Raw genomic sequence first — 20,000 nt, forward strand, 5'->3', positions numbered from 1 at the left:
ACAGTTAAAAACACCAATCAAACTAACGATGACATCAAGTATTACCCAATCAAAAGTAGGAAAGGAGGCATCTTCATAAAATGCGTGTGGGATGATTTGCATGAGACGCTGCTTTAAAAAAAAAATGATAAAAAAAATACGGGATAAATCCCGTCCAGTATTGATTCAAAACGGGACGCGCAATTTCATTCTCAAAACGCGGCACGATTCCGTATTTTAAAGGACGGGTGGCAACCCTACAGTGCCAGGTAACCACCCATACAATCAGATTGTGATTCAGACTAGGAATGCAATGAATGTAATTACCCCGATCTACATACAAGGCGAAAGTCTTGCAACATTCAAATATGATGGTTTGGGATAATTAGTACTTATTAAGTACAACATTGAACATAAAAGAGCTTATGAAGCCTTGAACCGAAAAAAGCAAGATCTCAGAGATCGTAAAAAAAAAAAAAGGAGGTAATGTCGTTTTACTCGCTGTAGATTTTAGTCAAACATTACCAGTTATTCCACGAGGGAGACCAGCAGATGAACTCAACGCGTGTTTAAAATCCATGCTTCTCCCACGGTCGGTTATATGTCGCGTGTTCTCGGGTAGGTACACCAAAAAATGTATACATTTAAGCATGTAATGGGCAAAAAAAAATGAGGTATACCCGAAGGCACTGCAGTAGTACTCAATGTAACTTTACTTCTTAAATGTTAATGTTTTACTGTTTAATAATTTATACGCTTCTTATATATTGTTCAAATTCTTTTATCAAAATACCAGTGACAGCGCAATGCACGATAACATGGAGTGAATACACCATACGCATCTGCCCACGGCCGCCCTGGTGTGCGCAGATAGGAGTTGATTCTAAAATAAAATAAACATAAAAAGAGTAATACAATCATCACCCATAAAGCGGATAGCAGACGTGACGTATTATATGTGTACCACATTTCAAGTCAATAGGTGAAACGGTTTGCAAGCTACATGTGATTTAAAATCCTGGACAGACCAACGAAAAGCCACGGTAGCAAATTATAGAAGAAGATTTTACTGTTTAATAATTTATATTTATATGAAATGTGCTTCTTATATATTACTTCATATTCTCATATGATAATGATGTTAATGTTGTTTATATTGATTTCTATGTTATTGTAAGTGCATCTATGTGTGTATATGTATGTATGTATGTGTATATATGTATGTATGTATATGTGTTATATATATATTTTTTATATATATATATATAAAAAATATATGTGTATATGTATATATAATATATCTATATGTGTGTATATGTGTGTGTATATGTGTATATGTATATATATATGACAGCAACACTCATAACAATGACAACACAATTACATTGACAATCATGTTACGTTATTTTTAAAATGTTTCCTTTACTTTTTCATAACCTCTTTAACACACTACTTCTCCGCTGCGAAGCGCGGGTATTTTGCTAGTATATATATATATAGATATGTATATATATGTGTATATATATGTAGATATGTAAATATTTATGTATATATTTATGTAAATATTTATGTATATATATGTGTGTGTGTGTGTGTGTGTGTATGTATATGTGTGTGTTTATGTATGTGTGTATATATATATATATATATATATATATATATATATATATATATATATATATATATGTATATGTATATATATGTGGATGTGTATATGTGTGTGTATATATATATATATATATATATATATATATATATATATATATATATATATATATATATATATATACATATCTACATATATATATGTATATGTATATATATGTTTATGTGTGTGTGTATATTATATATATATATATATATAAAAGACAGCAACACTTATAACAATGACAACACAATTACATTGACAATCATGTCACGTTATTTTTAAAATGTTTCCTTTTTTTTTCATAACCTCTTTAACACACTACTTCTCCGCTGCGAAGCGCGGGTATTTTGCTAGTATATATATATATATATATATATATATATATATATATATATATATATATATATACACACATACATGCAGTTTCAATAAATCAATATAAACAACATTAACATCATTATCATATGAGAATATGAAGTAATATATAAGAAGCACATTTCATATAAATATAAATTATTAAACAGTAAAATCTTCTTCTGTAATTTGCTACCGTGGCTATTTGTTTGTCTGTCCAGGATTTTAAATCACCTGTAGCTCGCAAACCGTTTCACCTATTGACTTGAAATCTGGTACACATATAGTACGTCACGTCTACTATCCGCTTTATGGGTGATGATTGTATTACTCTTTTTATCTTTATTTTATTTTATTGTAGAATCAACTCCTATCTGCGCACACCAGTTCGGCCGTGGGCGGATGCGTATCGTGTATTCACTCCATGTTATCGTGCATTGCGCTGTCACTGGTATTTTGATAAAAGAATTTGAACAACATATAAGAAGCGTATAAATTATTAAACAGTAAAACATTAACATTTAAGAAGTAAAGTTACATTAAGTACTACTGCAGTGCCTTCGGGTATACCTCATTTTTTGTTTGCCCATTACATGCTTAAATGTATAAATTTTTTGGTGTACCTACCCGAGAACACGCGACATATAACCGAGCGTGGGAGAACCATGGATTTTAAACACGCGTTGAGTTCATCTGCTGGTCTCCCTCGTGGAATAACTGGTAATGTTTGACTAAAATCTACAGCGAGTAAAACGACATTACCTCCTATTTTTTTTTTTTACAATCTCTGAGATCTTGCTTTTTTTGGTTCAAGGCTTCATAAGCTCTTTTATGTTGTATGGTGTACTTATCCCAAACCATCATCTTTGAATGTTGCAAGACTTTCGCCTTGTATGTAGATCGGGGTAATTACATTCATTGCATTCCTAGTCTGAATCACAATCTGATTGTATGGGTGGTTACCTGGCAGTGTAGGGTTGCCACCCGTCCTTTAAAATACGGAATCGTCCCGCATTTGAGAATGAAATTGCGCATCCCGTTTTGAATCAATACGGGACGGGATTTGTCCCGTATTTTTTTTATCATTTTTTTTAAAGCAGCGTCTCATGCAAATCATCCCACACGCATTTTATGAAGATGCCTCCTTTCCTACTTTTGATTGGGTAATACTTGATGTCATCGTTAGTTTGATTGGTCTTTTTAACTGTCCAGTGAGGAGGGCGGGTCTTTTAAGTAGAGTCTGCAAACTGTTGGCACTGAGATGTGGCACCCGCTGCAGTATGCGTCCCTTATTTTTTTGTATTAAAAGTGGTAACCCTACCTGGCAGGTAACACTTATGTTTGGTCATGAAGTCGTCTAAAATCCGCCACGTGCCCTCTTTTAATTGCGAGAAGCAGATATATATAGCCAAATTCTCGCGCTTCGTTGCGGCGAAGTACTGCTTTTAATTTTTTAAGAAGAAAATAAAACCTTTTTAAACGGATCGAAAATATACCAATAACAATTTGTTAAGGATCTGTTTTTTTGTGAACCTCGCTTTTCACAGCTGTCGCGCTACGGCGTGTGTTTCGTTTATTTGACAGTATGTAGATCGTGGTAATTACATTCATGGCATTCGTTTTCTGAATCACAATCTGACTGTATGGGTGGTTACCTGCCAGGTTACACTTGTGGTTGGTCAGGAAGTCGCCTTACATCCGCCATGTGCCCTCTTTCTGTTCCCAGAAGCTGATCATAGAATGGTTTTAATAGTTTACTTTCAAATAATGCAAAGAGTATGTGACACGTGTTTCTTCCTAATTCTGGGCTCATCAGGCATAGACACTCACTGCATCCCCTCTCGGGAATCGAATCTCTATCGTCAGCGCCATAGTTGAAGCCCCTAACGTTGCGGTCAGCAAGTCGGCTAACATCCGCCATGTGCCGTCTTTCAGTTGCGAGAAGCAGATCATAGAATGGTTGAAACTGTTGCCCCTAACGTTGCGCACGGCGTGTGGTTCGTTTATACCTCGTGTCTTCTCATTAAACTTTTATCTCGCGAATATGTTATTGCAATCCGCAGCGGGAGCGTTTCTATAAACTTAATTTAAACTTACGTTTTACACCGTGCTTTGTTTCCCTTATGAAGATGCTTGTATGCTTCACTCGCTCCCTTCTCAATTGTTTAATGAATTTTTTGTTCTTCGCTGTTTGCGGCTCGCTCTTCATTTCTCCCTACTGCATTCACAGTCTTTTCACGTGATTACGTGGGAGGCGTGATGATGTGACACTCAACTCCGCCTCCCACGGCCATCAAGCTGCCGTCCATTACAGTATATTGTCAAAAAAGAGGTTCCAGTTATGACCATTACGCGTTGAATTTCGAAATGAAACCTGCCTAACTTTTGTAAGTAAGCTATAAGGAATCAGCCTGCCAAATTTTAGCCTTCCACCTACACGGGAAGTTGGACAATTAGTGATGAGTGAGTCAGTCAGTCAGTCAGTGAGTCAGTGAGGGCTTTGCCTTTTATTAATTAGTATAGATAAAATCTTCAGTAAAATAGTTGTAAATTATTTGATTCATTTTTATTTTATTTTTGTACTCAGCATAGCATATACATATACTCATTCTTTGGTCACTTTTTTAAAAGTAGGCTTAATCCTGTGTTCTGCAATGCTGGTTTCAACCACAGTAAGAAAAAATGTCAAGTGTATGCTGGAGCCCACAAATGCTGAAAGCCAAGCAGAGCCTAACCAAACTGATTGGCAGGATACATAAGCAGAGGAAAGGGCAATAATTATGTTTTCAGGCATAAATATGTACAGGATTGAACTCGTATATTAATTATTTGCATGAAAAAGTTGAACTTTTCATGCTTATCTTGTTTTAATAGCAATGCAGACAATTTTCCGAGAAGTGTACAGATAAAATGCATGTACTGGAGTAGACTTTGTACTTGTACCTTTATGGTCACATTTCCTTCTAGGTACTTTTCCCACATAATCATTTGCTTAAACAAGTTGATTAAATAAAAAAATAAAATAATTTCCTTTTCAGCACAATTGCGCTGTTATGGCAAGAGTGATTTCTCACCTTTAAACGACTTAAGTGCCCTTTACACTTTTAATGTACAGTATATGTAAATATTTCTGTAGATGCTTGTTTCTCTTTGTTTCCTAGCAGCTCAGTAAGTACAACATCTAAGACTTTGCCACAGCAAGCTCTTTCACTCGATTGTTTTGAACTCTCTATTGTTTAGGTTATGCTGACCCATTTAGCACACAAATTATATTTACTTGTTTTTTCGATGTTACACAAATGTATAACTTCTAATACTGCGGTGGGTTGGCACCCTGCCCAGGATTGGTTCCCTGCCTTGTGCCCTGTGTTGGCTGGGATTGGCTTGGAGCAGACCCCCGTGGCCCTGTGTTCGGATTCAGCGGGTTGGAAAATGGATGGATGGATAACTTCTAAATAGCAAAATAAATCTGTTTCACTTATGTTTGGTAGTATGCTTCTTAACAAAGGACACAAGGTCTTTGATGATGGCTGTTCTTTCTGAGGAGTCTGAAATGTTTTGAAGCAGACATGGTTTTATACCTCATTTATTGAATGTACTGTATTGTTAAATTTGCTTTTATTATTTAGTTTAGGAATCTTAGTGTCAAGAGCAAAGGTTCTCTCAACAAATTTGGTAAAATTAGTAGTACAGTTATTGGGTCTGATGTAGTTCTCGTTCGCTTTTATCACAAGAGGACAAAAATAAGGCTAATTTAATTCTGTTTCCAGTGGCACATTGCAGATTTAGATTACAAGACGAGCAGAATCTTAGGTGAGCATATTGATTGCAAAAATAAATACAATTTCTTGTCTTGGCTTATTTCATACCTGTGGATCAGTGTTTTATGTTTACACTTTTCTGCTGCAATGAGGTAATAAAGTCTACTTGAGCTTTGGTGATAAAATTTGCTGGACTAGTTAAACGTTCCTTTGGTTTGTTGTATGAATTCGTAGCAAATATCTGGCTACATTTTGTGTTCAAGAAGGGCTCATGTACAGTGTCAATTACTGTTGTGGATTGTTATTATATAAAAGTACTGAACTCTTTCCATATTTGTATGTGAACATATTTTTTTTTTATTCCATTCAGATGGTTCTTTGACAAACTGAGTCGCTCAGAAGCAGTTAATATGTTGTCATTTGGAGGCAGTAATGGAGTATTTCTCATGAGAATCAGTGAAAGAGAACAAGGGAATTATGTGATATCAGGTGAGTCTCCATGGCTAGCATTTCAAAGACACTATTATACAAATAACAATATTTAATATAGCATTCTTTTTGTGTAAAATTGTCTTCTAGCTAATTTCACATTGAAGAAATCAGGAAATTTAATTTTCAAGTTTCCATCTGTAAATTTGTAAAGCACAATCTTTTTTGTTTGTTTTTTATGCACAGCTTTGTTTTTCAAGACACAGACTTGCAATTTGCTTCACAGGTTTTTCTCCACATGAGTATTATTTTTGATGTATAACTTTTGGCCATAGCACATATGTTTGATTTCCACACATTATATTTAATTTTTCTTTATTCATGCATTTCACCTCTATTTATGTCATGGCCACAATTTATTTGTCTCCTCGGATATTTATTGCAATTTTGAGCTCTTTGCATGCAAGGAAAAAAGCAAGATCATTGGATTAAAAGAAGCCTTCCACTGATGACAATAGTTATGCAAGAAGTTTAAGGGTAATATATTTTAATAAAATATAACTTTTACATTTTACTTTTCCACTTTCTTACTTGGGCAGTGTCAGTTAACTCACATAGTTATCTACAACATAATAATGGTGCTGAAATTAGATTAAAACTGAAAGGACAAGAAAAGTACTATAAAGTGAAATATGAAAAAAAAAATTAAAAATATTTTTATTGTGACAAATAGCACATATGGAAGATGTAATATACAGCACCAGTTCTGATTCTGGGCTCATGAAACTCAAGGAAGACTTTACCTTCAAAACCAGAAATCAACAACAGTGAGAAGCAATCAAAAAAAAAAAGAATGCTTGGCTTGTGACCTTCATATAAATACACAAAAAGCTTACAAATTTGAAAATGTAGAGAGGGAACTGTTATAAACCCTGGCCTAAAGAACAAACAACTCTTCTTAATAATAATAATATTATTAATAATAATAAACTTTATTTAAAAAATGATGGAATTCTAAAAAGGTCAAAATATGATTTCAAAAAATGGTCAAAAGTAAGTACAGTATAACCAATAGTTACAAATTAAAGTATAACAAATGTTACCTCAGATTGGCAACACGAAAGTGAAGAAAATTTAAATCCACAACACCTAATTATAACACAAGGTCTTAGCAGAAAGCACAAATTCCAGAAAATGCACTTACACTACACATCCAGATGTGAGAAATCCAAAAAGAGATAAACAGGTCAAGCAAAAAGATAGTTAATGCTTCAGCCTGAAGCATGACTGAAACCTCTTAGGACTTTATAAAGCCTGAAGGAGAGCCACACAACTGCTCTTCCCCTTAGGATAAAATATAAAAAAAGAAAAAAATTGACAACTAACATAATTATCATTAAATACAAAATAGTTTAAACAGAATATTAATTGCAGAATTATACAAAACAAAGATAAAAGAATATATTCAATAACATAATACACATAAGATTTTATAAAAAAAATAATAAAAAAAGTCCACAAAAACCAAAGTGTTTCCTCTTCTATAAGGGGCTCATGCATCTGAACACTCTCTCTGGATCACCTGCTGGCTAGTATGCATGTACACCATTAGGGAGCACCCACTGTTGGGCTGTGGCGCCGGAAATGCCTTCCCCTGGAGTTATGATGCAGGATTCTGAATCAGCCATTATGAGAGCTGGGACAGCAAAACAGGAGCAGCTTAATCTGGCACAGATGCAGACAGCCAATCTGGTGTGCCTGCATGCTTTGGTGCAGATAACTGATTTGAAGCACCTATAGGCATCAGGGCAGATTTACACCCAGGAGTGTCCCCTGGCAAAGGAATAGCAAACAGTTCAGTAATGGTCCCACCTGAGCTGCAGGCAATGCTCAAAGCAACCATTTCTTGAATGGTGGTGATGTTCCTAGCAAGCTCTCTGGAGTTCCCTTTGACATGGGCAGCAAAACCGATCCGACCACTTCTGAGACCATGACAGGTACAGGCTGGGTGGTAAATGCAGCATAGTTGAAAGTTCATTGTTAACACAAACACGTGATGGGGTAGGTAGGTCAATAAATGGCATAACATATTAGAATGCGAGGCTTAATGAGAACTGTAGCATACCTTGGAAAGATTAGCTCAAAAGCACAGAAAATTAAACTGAAGTCAATCACTGCAAGGAAATGGCAGCAAACCTTACAGCTGGTGGCAACAAGTAGTGATGTATGTGGTGCAACAGAGGCACCAGCACACACTGGAGGTGATGGTTGCATGATGACTATGGTAAAGACTGGAACTGGTGACTCAGTAGAGACTTGGGTGTGATAGCGGGAGCCTTGGGATTGGATGTGAGCTTCTTATAAGGGTGTATTGAGGGTTTCTAGGAAAATTATTTGATTGTTCAGCTGTACTCATTCAAAACATATTTAACTATAATGAAGACCAAATGCAAGCAATCCCTTATTTTAAAAAGGATATCATCTTTCACACCATATTTTCTCTGCTCAAAGGATAGGACCAAAATTTAAAATCAGTGTCTTTTAATTGATCATAATTCAAAATTATTTCCCCCTGAGATGCTTGGCTACTGGATTTGGATCTATAGTTAGTTATTTTGTTCACGTAGACATTTTTTTGAAAAAAGTAGCTCAGCTCAGTTTGTAACGAGCTATTTCTTAGACCACATTTCTTTTTATTTCCAAAGGCTCAAGCATTTTTTTATGGTGTAGGGCTCATGAAACTCAAGAAAGGCTTTACCTTCAAAACAATATGCCTTAAAAACTGCAAGAAGTGTTCTTAATATAAAAGAGGCCAGGCCCAAAAACTTAGGGACTGGGCAACCACAATAACCCCTGGCACAAAGAACAAACAGTTCTTCTTATAAGGTTAATTATAAAGTTTATTCTAAAAAAGAAGGAGGAATAACAAAGTGTTACCCCAGAAAGGCAATAACAAAGGAAGTAATATCCAAATGCATAAAATTAAATCATAAAACCAGCACAGAGCAAAAAGCAGAAAATTTAACTCACACGCTTACAAAAATATTTAATGTGACAATCTCCAGAAGAGCCGAACAACACAAGCAAATGTTTGTTAATGCTTCAGCCCAGGATTAAGGATAGCACTCACAGCTGCTATGTCAGAAGTCCCAATCCCCTTAGGCTCAATATAAAAGAAATATGAACAAGAAATAATAGAGTTTACAAAAAATAGAAAAGGATTAATAATCAAGACAAAACTAGTTAAAGAATTATACAAAACAAAGAGAAAGAAAACCTAAATGTAAGTGCCATATGGGATAGACGGATATCCCGACCAGGAGAGGGGAAGATTCCTTACCCGGACAGGATGCCCCAAGTGAACAAACAAGCATCTCAGCTGAGAGAGAGAAAGGTGACTTACCCAAACAAGACTCCCCAGGTGAATGGACGGACATCCCAGCTAAAGCAGAGGAAGGTTTCCTTATGTGGATGTAAAGCCCCTGGTAGATGGACAAGTGTCTCAACTGGACACTTATACTTACACAATATTTCCTGTACCTTCCCTGACCAGGGTAAAAGGGAAGGACTGTCTCAGGGCGATGTTTATTCCTCTAGGACGCTAGATGGCAGTGGCCCTTGATATCGGTCCCTGTTTGGAAGCCAGCAGTGAATGACAGGAACTGTAGTCCGGTAGCTCAGCCCTGCTGGGGTCTGTGGGTGCAGCAAGAGGGTGCTGTAGGGAGTTACACTCCCTGTTATTTGGGACTTCCATATGACTCAGAAATGCTTCCTACGGGCAAAAGCCCTGGTGCTGGGAGTATTCTTGGGTCCTCAATAAAAGGAACAGGCTAGTTGGAACTGGGAGGAAGGAAGACAACACTTGACTGGAGGAGAACAGTGTGATTGAGAGAGTGAGAGCAGGAGAAAGAACACGAAACAACTTGTTTGTTTGTACAAAGTTATAATAAACATCCTTCATTCGAATCTGGGACTGTTTTGTGTGTTAATGAATGGAGTTTGGGGCAATGTGGCACCGCCTAGCCTTCACACAAATTGTGTTCAGTAGTATAAAACACAAAGAATTTAATTAAAAATAACAACATTAACAAATAGTAGTCAAACTATAATTCATACATTTTCAGCACAATTTTTAAAAATGAGTTTTGCAGTTTTTTCATAAGTTCATTTCTTTTTTATTGAAAATGTGTGAAAATCATATTATGAACCAAGGTTATTGTAGTTTTGCCTTTTTATATTAGTTTTTATTTCTATATTTTTTCTGACCTTACTTGGAAATTCAGTTTAGTTTTAGTTTTCCTTCATCGTGTATTTTTAGTTTTAGTTTAGTTTTTATTTCACAAAGACATTTCTATTTTATTTTTATATATATATTAGTTACAGTTTTAGTAATTATGGCATGGAGCGCCTACGGAGTTAGTTTTGTGTCACAATCAGACAGAACTGTACACTTAACAGATTTGGATATGAGTTTAATGTTAGTGGAAGCTTACTACACTACCTGGTTTACTATCTGGTTTTGTTTTTGTCTGGTAAAAACAAGCCTTAATCAAAACTAGACACTGAATATGAACAATTTTACACAATTTTATCATTTTTAAAATATTTTCTCATGAAAATCACAGGGGCTTAGGAAGAAACAGGGCTCTTAGACTTGAATAAGCATGCAGACCCCACCTAGCTGTATTGAGGGAAACGAACAACAAGCATGTAGTGTCAAGGTTAGGGGCAGTGAGTCTTGAATAGACCACCATAATGGACAGTAAACCCATAATGAGCAGAGCTAGAGCAGGTAATAGGAGTATGGACAGGCATAAAACAATAGAGACAGCGTCTTAGATTAAGAACAACATATACATTATCTAAACCTGTTTATCCAGAGTAGCCTACTGCAGCAGGTTTGGATGCAAGGCAGGAAAAATCCCTGGTATGCAATATGTATGATAAGGATGATGTTAAGAACAAAAAGAATATGATATTTTAACTAATCTATTTTGAGAGAGAAAAACATTGAAAAAAGAGAGACAAATATTTTAAAATATAATTCTGCTAATAGATTACTTTCACAATATCAGGTATTTTGAGTTGTGAATATAAACTAAAAAAGATAAATTAATAAATATAGAATGAATACAAAAACCCATTAGTATGTTTAGTTTTTCATCATTTGGCAGACTCTCTACCTTTGTTTGTATCGCTTTGTTGTTAAACGATGTTTTTAAAGCAAAAGTGATTGATATGCTGATCTTATATGATGACCTAGTCAGTCTCTCGATCAGTGCCGTTTTATTTTCAAAAACCAGGAGTGCTCTCCCTTCGACTTTCTTGATATGGGGATTGATATTTGAGGAGTAAACCGCAAGACAATGATTATATTTTTATATTATGTACATTAAGGAACCATCAACAACAAATGAAATTAATAATATATTGAACAATTATTATAAAAGTAAAGTTGAATAAATCGGACTCTGCAGCTGTACAAAAAAAAAAAAAAAATCGAGTATGTGTTCAGGTAAAGTACCACTTCCGGGTGATGGATTTGGCCCAAAAGTTAATACAGATTGTGGTGTAACAACCACATGCCAAATTTCATCCATCTATCTAGTTGCGTTTTTGAGTTATCGTGTTTACACACGGAGACACACACATAAACACGTGTGCGCGTACGCCTGCCCAGTTCAATCTGCCATTGGATCACAAACTTTCTTACAAATAGGAAACGGTACGTGCGGTTGGGCACACACGTCTGACCCAATACTCTTAGTACTGGTGCACCAAAGGGATATGTCCTTTTCCCGCTTCTCTTCTTACTTTATATAAATGACTGTACTTCTGGCGATTCATCTGTCAAACATCTTAAATTTGCAGATGATATATCACTAATAGGCTTCGTTTCAAACAGAATACAGAAAAGTGGTGGAAAATCTGCCATAATGATTTGGACCTTAACATTCACAAAATCTCAGGAGGTGATTATAGATTTCAGGAAACAGTCACCTGCTCACCCATCACTTGCTATAAATGGCTCAGTCGTTGGGATGACAGAATCATTTAAGTCTATGGGTACTGTGCTGTCACAAAACCTTAAGGGGACAATAACATCACATGTATTATTAATAAAGCCCACCACAGAATGTTCTTTTTGCGTCAGCTGAGGATATTCAATCTCCCTCCAGCAATATGGGTCCAATTCTAGACAGCCATCATCGAGTTCATTCTGAACTCATCTATAACTGTCAGGTTTGGTGTTGCCTCTGTTCAGACTAAGGCCAATTTACAACACATCATCAGAGCCTGTGAAAGGATCATAGGCTGTAACTTACTGCATACTGAAGTCCTATACGAGTCCAGGGTAAGGAAGAGGGCTGCAAAGATTATTGCTGACCTGACACACCCAGGGCACCACCTGTTCCAAAGACTTCCCTCCAGCAAACGTCTTTGTGCAGTGAAAGCTAAAACAACACATCACCCAAACAGTTTTTTCCCATGTGCAGTTATTCTTACTAATCAGGTCTGAGCTTCTACCTGCACAGTAGACTTCCTGGCCATTTAAATCCTAATCTTTTATTTTTTTGTGTTGCCCTTGTATGCTGAATTATATTTTATCATTTTTAGATGTTATATATATTTTATATTTTATTTTGTTATATTGATTTTTTGTATTCTGTGTCCTTGTATGTTGTACCAATAATATAAAGAAAAATTTCTAGTACAGATTAGTGTACCTGGCCAATAAAGTGAATTATGATTCTGATTTTATAAAAAGCATCATGGTACTTGTGGCCTAGTATTTTCTGTATAATGTCATTTCAGATAATATACTTCTCAGAGAATAAAATGGAAAATGAAAATATATATTTTGTGTCATATTTTTTCTATATTTTGTGTCATATTTTTTCTAGCCAATTCATTAATACTTTGAATGTTAAAAAACATAGCCAGTATCACTCAGATACAAACCAAAGAGATTGCTAAAGAGACACCATTATCAATCAGCAAAAACAATTTGTAGCAATCGAAGATAGCTGCAGTCAAAAGACTGTTCACTTTAAACTGGAGCTAAAATGTTTAGTGAATACTATCAAGGACTGGTATACCCCTAAAGAACCTACAACTCCCCCACCACCAACTCATAATTCCACTGAGAGATCAAGTCTGGTTTCAAATTATACACATACTGTAAAGCTCAAGAGTCTTCATGAGAGTTTTGTCACTCTCAAGAATGTTTCATTTCAAAGCTTTCTGAGTTTATCTTTTCTCTGAAGCAGCCAATAAAGCTTGAACCCCAATTGCTCAAATCACTCCAATTCCTGATTACTTTGAACCAGAGACTATTCAGGCAGCACAGGAACTAATCCTGGATATGATGCCTGTATCAGGGGACCTGTAAAATGTAGCTTACATTTAATAAGCAAGCTGGATGAAATATGTTTAATACAGGCAATTAATGTAGCTATTGGTTCAAGACTGCAGAATTAAGGTTTTGCAGTCTGCTTCCTTTAGTCACTGGTTTTAAACACTTCAGTAAAAGTGCACTCCATTTGTCCATGCTATCCTCTTAATAAGATCGAGGATACTGCAGTTGAAGCAATAGCTAATATAACATTAAAATTCTTTTTAATGGATATTGAAGACATTGTTAAAACATTGCTCTATTCAAGAAATTTTTATTGCCTAAATTACAAACTTTTGGTTTTTCAATTTCTGGAAGCAAAAGCAAGACATCTACAAACTTTATATATATATATATATATATATATATATATATATATATATTTATATATACAGTGCATCCGGAAAGTATTCACAGCGCATCACTTTTTCCACATTTTGTTATGTTACAGCCTTATTCCAAAATGGATTAAATTCATTTTTTTCCTCAGAATTCTACACACAACACCCCATAATGACAATGAGTAAAAAGTTTACTTGAGATTTTTGCAAATTTATTAAAAATAAAAAAATTGAGAAAGCACATGTACAAAATATTCACAACCTTTGCCATGAAGCTCAAAATTGAACTCAGCTGCACCCTGTTTCCCCTGATCATCCTTGAGATGTTTCTGCAGCTTAATTGGAGTCCACCTGTGGTAAATTCAGTTGATTGGACATGATTTGGAAAGGCACACATCTGCCTATATAAGGTCCAACACTTGACAGTTCATGTCAGACCACAAACCAAGCATGAAGTCAAAGGAATTGTCTGTAGACCTCCGAGACAGGATTGTCTCGAGGCACAAATCTGGGGAAGGTTAGAGAAAAATTTCTGCTGCTTTGAAGGTCCCAATGAGCACAGTGGCCTCCATCATCCGTAAGTGGAAGAAGTTTGAAACCACCAGGACTCTTCCTAGAGCTGGCCGGCCATCTAAACTGAGCGATCAGGGGAGAAGGGCCTTAGTCAGGGAGGTGACCAAGAACCCGATGGTCACTCTGTCAGAGCTCCAGAGGTCCTCCGTGGAGAGAGGAGAACCTTCCAGAAGGACAACCATCTCTGCAGCAATCCACCAATCAGGCCTGTATGGTAGAGTGGCCAGACGGAAGCCACTCCTTAGTAAAAGGCACATGGCAGCCCACCTGGAGTTTGCCAAAAGGCACTTGAAGGACTGTCAGACCATGAGAAAGAAAATTCTCTGGTCTGATGAGACAAAGATTGAACTCTTTGGTGTGAATGCCAGGCGTCACGTTTGGAGGAAACCAGGCACCGCTCATCACCAGGCCAATACTTAAAATGGCTGTGCACTGATGCTGTGCACTGATGCTTCCCATCCAACCTGATGGAGCTTGAGAGGTACTGCAAAGAGGAATGGGCGAAACTGGCCAAGGATAGGTGTGCCAAGCTTGTGGCATCATATTCAATAAGCTGTGAATACTTATGTACATGTGATTTCTAAGTTTTTTTATTTTAATAAATTTGCAAAAACTTCAAGTAAACTTTTTTCACGTTGTCATTATGGGGTGTGTGTGTAGAATTCTGAGGGAAAAAATTAATCCATTTTGGAATAAGGTTGTAACATAACAAAATGTGGAAAAAGTGATGCGCTGTGAATACTTTCCGGATGCACTGTGTGTGTGTATATATATATAATATATATATATATATAAATATCAGTAATAGTACAATTATTTAATGTGTTTAGGTTTGGTGTTGAGCATTTGCTCACTATTATACAGATTCTCTGTAGTTTTCATTACATTAAAGCTTTTGCAGATATACACATTATGTAATGAAAAGTATATTATTAATTTTTACAGACATTGGGATAATACAAACAATATAATACCACTTATGTTTTGTATAGCTCTCTTCACAGAGTTGAAATACAAGTATAGATTTTACTAATTGCTAAATACATAACTGGTACATATAAAAATACAGATTTTTTAAAAGCACACAGAGAACAAGGTCCACACTTATACAGATATTTCTGGTTTCCATTAATATTGAATATTAATTGATAAACTATGGCCAGTTGACAATGATGGAGATTCAAATTGTAAAAGAGAAAGTTAAAAATGAAGTCACAGTGCTAGAGATCTGGGCCAACTGGCCACCAACCTGATCCTGGGTTTTGTATAGTGGAATCTGTGCTGGCCATCTGATCTGATGAGAGAATCTTTACATCCAATGATTCCATTACCCCTTTATCTTAAATGACTTTTCCATATGCAAGAGAGCAGCCTGGCAGTAGAACAATGGAACTAAGTGCCACATCCAGATACTGAGAAGAGAAACTGAATAGAAGAGGGTCAGTAATGGTTTATAAATATTGTATTACTTATATTTTTTGATACAGAAACAAACAGAAATGTAGTATGCATAGTTAATCAACAGTTCTAGTCAGGGTATCCTCAACTAAAGTAGTAAGTCTTCGGCCATAAGATTAACTGGGGACCAGTGTAAGCACTTGAGCCCTGAACCGCCAACAAATAACGCATTGCAATAGTCAGTCCTACCAGAAATAAATGCATTATTTCATTTCTCAGTATCTTGCATTTTTAGAGAACATCTTAATCTTCCAACATTTCAAACAAATGTAACGCAACATATTTTAATACCAAAATGCACAAATCATTACAAAAAATAAATGAACAAAAACATATGCCCAGGCTAAATATTTATCCTAGAGTTTTCAAAGATTTTTATTAATTAAGTTACTATATATACAAGCATTATCTGTTTTGCTGAGATCACTAAAATTGTGAAAATTCTTTAGGAGTGGAGGCTAGAAAAAAATAATGCATTTACCTCAGTATGTACTGGCTTGTTAGAAAAGCTTGCACTATGTCATATATTGAATAATATAGGACTAAGAACATACTGAAATTTTAGGAGACATTAAAAATATAGCAGAAGGTAATTTTTGTTATATGGCTGGACTTTAAAAAGGTTTTCATAGGATATATAGAGAAAACTTAAACTGGTGTACGTCTTTGAACATGACTTTCTTAAAACAGGTTATACGATTCAAGGAAATGATTTGATCCAGGAGTGAGCTGATAATTCTCCTAAGTACACGCCTCAGCACAGCTCACTGCCTCCTTATCTTATCAAGTAATTTAACAAAGCCATAGAACTTTTTGATCTGACCTTGGATATCATAGAATGTTCAGTAAAGCTAGGGACCATTAGGATCTCTTTTTCAGAGTTTAAAACAAACCAGGGAAGTTTGTAAAGACTACAAATAATCTCACAGTGTACCATTTAGAATAGGTCACCTCCTGGTAAGTGCTCCAGGCCCTGACTTGCAATGTCATATAAAAATAAAAGTTGTTTCCATGTTGAGACATTTTGTAGCCTTTATTAGGTGTGTGATGACCTCCAAGAAATCCAAATATATCAAAATAATAGATGTGCCAATATAAATAAGTAAAGAGTGGATTATAAAAAGGCATAAAGGAACAAGTACTTTAAGTCAGAATGAAGCCTATGTTTGCCCTGGCTAATACATAAGTGAGTGGGGTGGCACACCTATTTTCATACTTTTCAAGTTTCAGAATAGTTGTCTCACTTTAATTTTCTGTTGTATTTCTATATTTAATTCTCTGGTTATACTCAGACATTTGTTCTAGGAACACCAGGATAGAATTCCCTGTAGTGGTGTCTAGTGTCCCTACATCTTTAAATTCCCATAAAGAAGTAAGTGTCCCATTTAGCCTCCATTTTTAATAATAAACAAGAACTTATCAAAAGACATCACTTACTTCCTCAAGGCATCTTGGGAGTAGCCTTGCCCTTTGGCATTGCAACATCTTTAGCACTTCATTAAATTTGTTATCTGTGTCATTCTGAGTGGCATGCAGTGTGGAATTCAATGACACCTGCACTCATTCATTCGACATATTTACAGTAGTACAGAGGGGCTAAAATACCAATGGAACACCATCTCTGAAGATATTCAAATATGCATACAGAAATTGAAAGTTCATTTTACCATGTAGTCATATAGATAAACTCAGGCATGTGGTCATCCATCCATTTCCCAACCCATATATTCCAGTTTGGCGTCTCGCAGAGCTAGAGTGTATCTTTGCAGCACTGGATTGTTTACCGGTCCATTACCAGGCCATAGTTTTTTAATTAATTGAATTGTGTTTCCAGCCTCACATAAAAATGGGAAATAAGTAAGAAAATGATGATAGGACTTTGTCACAGGGAACAGTCAAAATACTGACATGCATATTGTATTTATTACTCTCTTCATGTTTAAAAAGAGCAAGACTTTTTCAAACCAAAAATTTCCTGTATGTGGAAGGGTCGTGAAGCCAAATGAAAGCATCATGTCCCTTTTAAACCACACTTGGTGAGACCAGCAGGCATTACTGGAGAAAAATCCTCACCGACATAGGGAGAAAGTGCCAGCTCCAGACAGACAACCACCAGACACCAAATTTGCACTCGAGAAGATGGATAAAGTCAAATTAAGTTTAATGTCATGTATACATAATACAATGAAATTCTTATTTGCATTATCCTCAGAATAGTTGACAAAAGTACAATACAAAAAACCTATATATACTGCATATACACTGTGTATATATATATATATATATATATATATATATATATATATATATAATGCGGACCGTTCAAGAAAAAAAGATTGGTTTGTAAATATATAAATTGGTTCATTTATTTATATCAGTTCATATACATTGGTTTGAATGTATACAGTACATTGGTTTGGATACAATCATTCAGATATATACATTGGTTTAGATATATACACATATCTATATATATATATATTGGTTTAACTAGATCGGTTTAGATATATACAATAATTTCTATACTACTTTAATATAAAAAAGAGTTAAACATCAGTTATATGTGAATCAGGAATATCCTGATGATTCTGATCACTGATCAACTTTCAGAAGAAACTGCACAACTGCAGTGTTTTCCTCCATAAAGAGGATCATCCTATCAGCAAATGGAACTCTTATCCTTCCTGATGTAGATCACCCTTTAATGAAACACTGCCCATCAGGAATACCACAAATCACCTTGTGGCTTTCGGTCAATGATAAACAAATGTTTCATGAGGTGAAAAAAGGGGACTACTGCAGCTGCGATCAATATTTTCTGCTTACTCGGCTTTTGAGAAGAATCTGTCATGTGATGGACAAAAGAAAGCGAGAGAGGAGGGCACAACGAGCCAGGGTGGAACAGAGCAGGAAAAGGAGGTGTGTATCTGTGGGTATCTCTGTGAGTGCTTTAAATAATAAAGGAAAAGAACAGCAGCTTGGAATTGAGGACCCCCAATAAAGATGGCTTATGGAATAAAACACAACTGACAGGCACATGCTTCTAGTATAAAATATGTGCAATAATGACAACAATGTTGAAGCAATGATGAAGCGCTGTGCCTGCTTGTAAACAATTCTATTCAAACCAATGTACATATATATCTGAACCGACCCATATATGCAAACAGAAGTATCTCAACCAATATACTGTATATATATATATATATATATGTATGTATATATAAGATAGATAGATAGATATCTATACTAATAAAAGGCAAAGCCCTCACTGACTCACTGACTGACTGACTGACTCACTCATCACTAATTCTCCAACTTCCCGTGTAGGTAGAAGTCTGAAATTTGGCAGGCTCATTCCTTACAGCTTACTTACAAAAGTTAGGCAGGTTTTATTTAGAAATTCTACGCGTAATGGTCATAACTGGAACCTGTTTGACTGACTCACTCATCACTAATTCTCCAACTTCCCGTGTAGGTAGAAGTCTGAAATTTGGCAGGCTCATTCCTTACAGCTTACTTACAAAAGTTAGGCAGGTTTTATTTCGAAATTCTACGCGTAATGGTCATAACTGGAACTTGTTTGACTGACTCATTCATCACTAATTCTCCAACTTCCCGTGTAGGTAGAAGGCTGAAATTTGGCAGGCTCATTCCTTACAGCTTACTTACAAAAGTTAGGCAGGTTTCATTTCGAAATTCTACGTGTAATGGTCATAACTGGAACCTGTTTTTTGTCCATATACTCTAATGGAGGAGGCGGAGTCACGTATCGCGTCATCACGTATTACGCCTCCTACGTAATCACGTGAACTGAAAACGAGGAAGAGATTTACAGCACAAGTCAAACGCGGGAACGAAGGTAAATGACGTTAATTGTTGACTGTCTTTTAATACTGTGTACTTGTTGAGTGTCTTTTAATACTGTGTAAGCATACATATTAACACATGTGCAATTAAACGTGTGCATTTACGGGGTGATTTCTCAGGCTTAAAAGCTCGCCTTTTATTAAAAAGGTAAATGCAAACTCTTTTCATTCTGAAGGGCACAAACCACGTTA

General features: G+C 35.7%; 1 protein-coding gene across 1 annotated transcript in view; it reads left to right on the forward strand.

The window, feature by feature from the left end:
• Window positions 1-20,000, forward strand: part of LOC114643190 (protein-tyrosine kinase 6-like) — a 120,347-nt gene that overhangs the window by 24,971 nt on the left and 75,376 nt on the right. The window contains exon 2 of the mRNA XM_051932863.1: window positions 6,113-6,231. Coding sequence (XP_051788823.1) covers window positions 6,113-6,231 — 119 coding nt within the window. The remainder of the gene's footprint in view (window positions 1-6,112; window positions 6,232-20,000) is intronic.

This window comes from Erpetoichthys calabaricus, chromosome 10 (assembly GCF_900747795.2).
Source record: "Erpetoichthys calabaricus chromosome 10, fErpCal1.3, whole genome shotgun sequence".
Lineage (NCBI taxonomy): Eukaryota > Metazoa > Chordata > Cladistia > Polypteriformes > Polypteridae > Erpetoichthys > Erpetoichthys calabaricus.